The 4,071-nt window shown below is 31.5% G+C and overlaps 1 protein-coding gene across 1 annotated transcript in view; it reads left to right on the top strand.

The window, feature by feature from the left end:
- The window catches only part of LOC104759583, a 3,138-nt gene extending 2,477 nt beyond the window's left edge, over positions 1 to 661 (top strand). Inside the window, exon 2 of the mRNA XM_010482492.2 lies at positions 5 to 661. Coding sequence (XP_010480794.1) covers positions 5 to 465 — 461 coding nt within the window. The 3' untranslated portion in view covers positions 466 to 661. The remainder of the gene's footprint in view (positions 1 to 4) is intronic.

Genomic DNA, 4,071 nt, shown 5'->3' with positions numbered 1-4,071 from the left:
GTAGCTGGAATCATTATCTCTGTTCTCTACTTTGGTGTTCATGTGTTTTTCACTGCTTTATGGCATTTAGGTAGTGTGATCTCTGTTCTTGAACCGGTTTATGGACTTGCCGCTATGAGGAAAGCTTACGAGTTGCTTAAAGGGAAGACTAAGATGGCTATGGGTTTAGTCTTTGTTTACCTTTTGCTCTGTGGGTTGATTGGAGTTGTCTTTGGAGCTGTTGTTGTTCATGGTGGAGGGAAGTATGGAACTTTCACTAGGACTTTGGTTGGTGGTTTGCTAGTTGGTGTTCTTGTGATGGTTAATCTTGTGGGTTTGCTTGTTCAGAGTGTGTTTTACTATGTTTGCAAGAGTTACCATCATCAGACCATTGATAAGACTGCTTTGTATGATCATCTTGGTGGGTATCTTGGAGATTACGTGCCTCTTAAGAGTAACATTCAATTGGAGAACTTAGACATTTGAAGATGATATCTCTGGTACTGTTCTCTCTTCTCTTATTATCACTCTCTCTTGCTGTCTGTAGTAGTATGTAAACATTTGAGAAGAAGAAATGTGGAATCTGAATATTAGTTTTTGATGTAATGTGTACGTATTAGACTCAAGACTCTTTGTTGTTATTGGCTTTGATTTGATAATTGATCCATGATTTGAACGATTTTTGAGTTTGTTGTTGAAGATGTGTGTTTTGATTCTTCTATAATTGCTGATCATTGTCATCTGTGAAAATTAGGAGGGAAAATGTTAGGTTCGTAGATGCCTAAGTTGATCATTATTATTGGAGGAAGCGACTTGTGTTAGTATGTAATTAGCTGTAGGATTTGACCTTTTGGAACCTACACTATGGTTTAGGTAGTAGGAGCAATTGTGGATACTAGTGATTTATTTTGTAATTGTGGATGATTCGGAAATTTGGTTTAGATACGTTAAATCGAATGGAAACCAAATTATAAACATAATACAAAGAAAATGACAATAATATTTTCATAACTTTAATATGATTTATATCCATAAGTTTATTTGTTAACAAATTGTATGTTGTAAATATAAATTTAGATGGTGATGTAGCAACGACTAACACAAAATCAGTATGCTAAATATCGTGATCAATGAAACCAATTTGATAAAGAAAATGCATTACGGTATACAATCTCAATTCCGTTTACTTGTCAACCAAAATGTATCAATCAAATGTGATATCAGCAAGCCAAATCGAAAGAAAAGAATCTATTAAGATAAAAGTTTACACTTCGTTTTAGCAATGGGAGTTAACATGTCATGTCCAAGATTCGAAAACATAGGCAAAGACAAAGTGGAACGAATCTATGTTGTTCATGTCCCAAAGGTAACTAAACTTTTGATGATATACTTGAATAAAACCGTAGTATGTTGGTTCCATAGTATTCTTTTGTTTACTTCAATGAATGGTACCAATTATCAAGCTGAACTCTAATTGGGCCTTTTATTTCTGAAGTGCGTTCAAATCTGTATTTTTTACTTTTAATCGTAGGCCCAACAGAAAATCTTCACGGTTTAGAATTTTCGTCAAGAACGTAGAGAATAAAAAATAAAGAAAGTCACTTATTTACAAAATAATATTGAAGAATTGTGTTGACAAAAAAAAAAATATATATTGAAGAATTGTAACTTCTTATTTTGATTGTCAAAATAGTTGACTTATTTTTTTATGCGTCGACAAATTATTTTGGACGTTGTTATTTAGTCAAGGATAGGATAGATTTTGTGGGTATACACTTGTATAAATAAACCATAAATTTGGACGTTAGGTTCAAGTTCAACTGACATATAGTACTAGCATTAATTTGATTATGAAAAATTTATTTATTGACACTACGATTCGATTTAGATCCTCACCGATTCATTTGGAATAATAACATTTGGAGAATTGTGAGATAAATTGTCCATTAGAAAATGATCAAAATATAGAATATGGTTTTACAACTCACGTTATTATTTTTGAAATCGCGGATTGTTTATACAACATGAATAACACTATTCCATACGATTGAAGCACAAATTTTAAAACTGAACGATTAGGCATGATTAACAATGGTTATGAAATGATGTAGACATGTTATCAAACAAATAATGTATGTAGACTCTCTCATAGATTCTCAATGAACGTGTGGAAATACAATTCCAATGCATGTGGGTCAAGCCCACCTCATGGACTTGATTTTTTTTTGGTAAAACTCATGGACTTGTTTTTATTTGTAACGTATCTCTCGTTCTCTCTCTTTGGTTGACTAAGGAAGATTTACATGTATATTTAAACACTTTTTAAACAACCATCCGTGGCTGGCCATCATTGATCAAACTATTAAATTGATTTCCTAAACTAGAGAAATACTCGAGGAATTATAAAAACGAAAAAAAAGACTAATGAGAGAAAAGTTAGACAATACTATGTTAATTGGAATTCTTATGTGAATTTATCAAGTAGCTAGTTTGTTGAGTATAACAATAATTCAAGTTGGAGAATGGAGATCTTTTACATATCCAATCGTAAGGGAATTTTATATTACCACGTGTAATTTAGTTTTAGGAGAATCATAGCTGATTAAATAATTTGTGTAATTTACGATTTTTTTCCCCCCAATATATCAATTAGCAAAGACTCTACGGAAATCTAAAAATAGTACTTGTTTTGTGAATCATGTTTTCCCCTAATATATCAATTAGTAGAAGGCTCTACGTAAATCTAAAAATAGTACTTGTTTAGTGAATCATGTTTTCTGTTTTTCGGCTAAGGATGAAGTTGTCGTCAAATGTCACTTTTGTCTAACCTAGGTGCGACAAAATAATAATCGGGAAGATCTGAATCACCCTTTTTAAGCACCCCTTGATACGGAATATTCCAAGGATCTAATTTTTGTGATATACTAATATTCTTTATCATAAATATCTTAGTAAATCTTAGAAGGCAAAATATATAGCTTCAATGTGTGTTCATATCGTCATATATATCAGTACTCCATACTTGAAAACTAAAACGACTATAGTTTATTCCATGGAAGCTAAAAATCTTTTTTTTATTATTTATAATTATTTGCTTATATTATTTTATAAAGTTAGTAAAACAGCTTTTTTTTTTTTGGGGTGGATGGGGTATTTAAAAATCCCCGCATTGTTGCTTCAAAATGGAATATTCATTAAAAAAACAATGAATTTTCTAGATTTCGATGAACTCGCCAGTGAGTGCTTGCTCTCTCAAGGATTGGCGAAACAGCAATTTTTAAATGATAATTAAACATAAACAAAGAAAAAAAAGTTCACGTATATAATTTTCTTCTAAATACGGAATCTAATAATTTAATCTAGTATAATAAGAACGCAACAGACAACTACGTAGAACCTAAAGTATAGATTAGATTGCGATATTGATTCGTTTTATATTATAACATTATTATGCTATGACAGTTCATGTTAGGTTAATGTCTATTCGACTATTAAGCGTTTAATAAAATATTCAGAATATGACGACTTCTAAAACCTAAACTTCTTAATGACATTCAATTAGAGACAAATTATTTTTTAAAGACACTATGTTGAATAAGCTTGAAGACAAAAGTGTTATTATCCTAACCGAGTTATGGTTAAGAGATAAGTGTGCATTATGTTTAGGAGTTATCTAAACATAGAAGGATTCCTAGTAGGAATAGGTTTTAGTTTTTCATATAAAAAGATATCAAGTTATGACAAACAATTGTAAGAATTTAAGAGAGAAAAAAATTGAGAAGCTTTGTTTTGAGAGAGTTTCAAAGCTAATAAAAGAAGTGCTTTTATATTTTGATCTTTGCATTCAGACTCTAGATTTGGTATCAGAGCTTCCGGGTTCGATATTTTAAAATGTTTTTTATTCGAGAGATTCATTCGAGACATGAGTGAATTAACTACAACAGTTGGAGCAGCAACGACCACCGCAATGAAGGAAGGAGGATCATCATCATCCATACAATGTCCAATGCCAAACGATACTAACTATACCGTTTGGGCCATGAGAATGAAGGTAACACTCCAGTGAACAAAGTATGGGAGACGATTGATCCT

The sequence above is a fragment of the Camelina sativa genome, chromosome 17 (assembly GCF_000633955.1).
Source record: "Camelina sativa cultivar DH55 chromosome 17, Cs, whole genome shotgun sequence".
NCBI lineage: Eukaryota > Viridiplantae > Streptophyta > Magnoliopsida > Brassicales > Brassicaceae > Camelina > Camelina sativa.
This window is presented reverse-complemented; position numbering and strand designations above follow the sequence as displayed.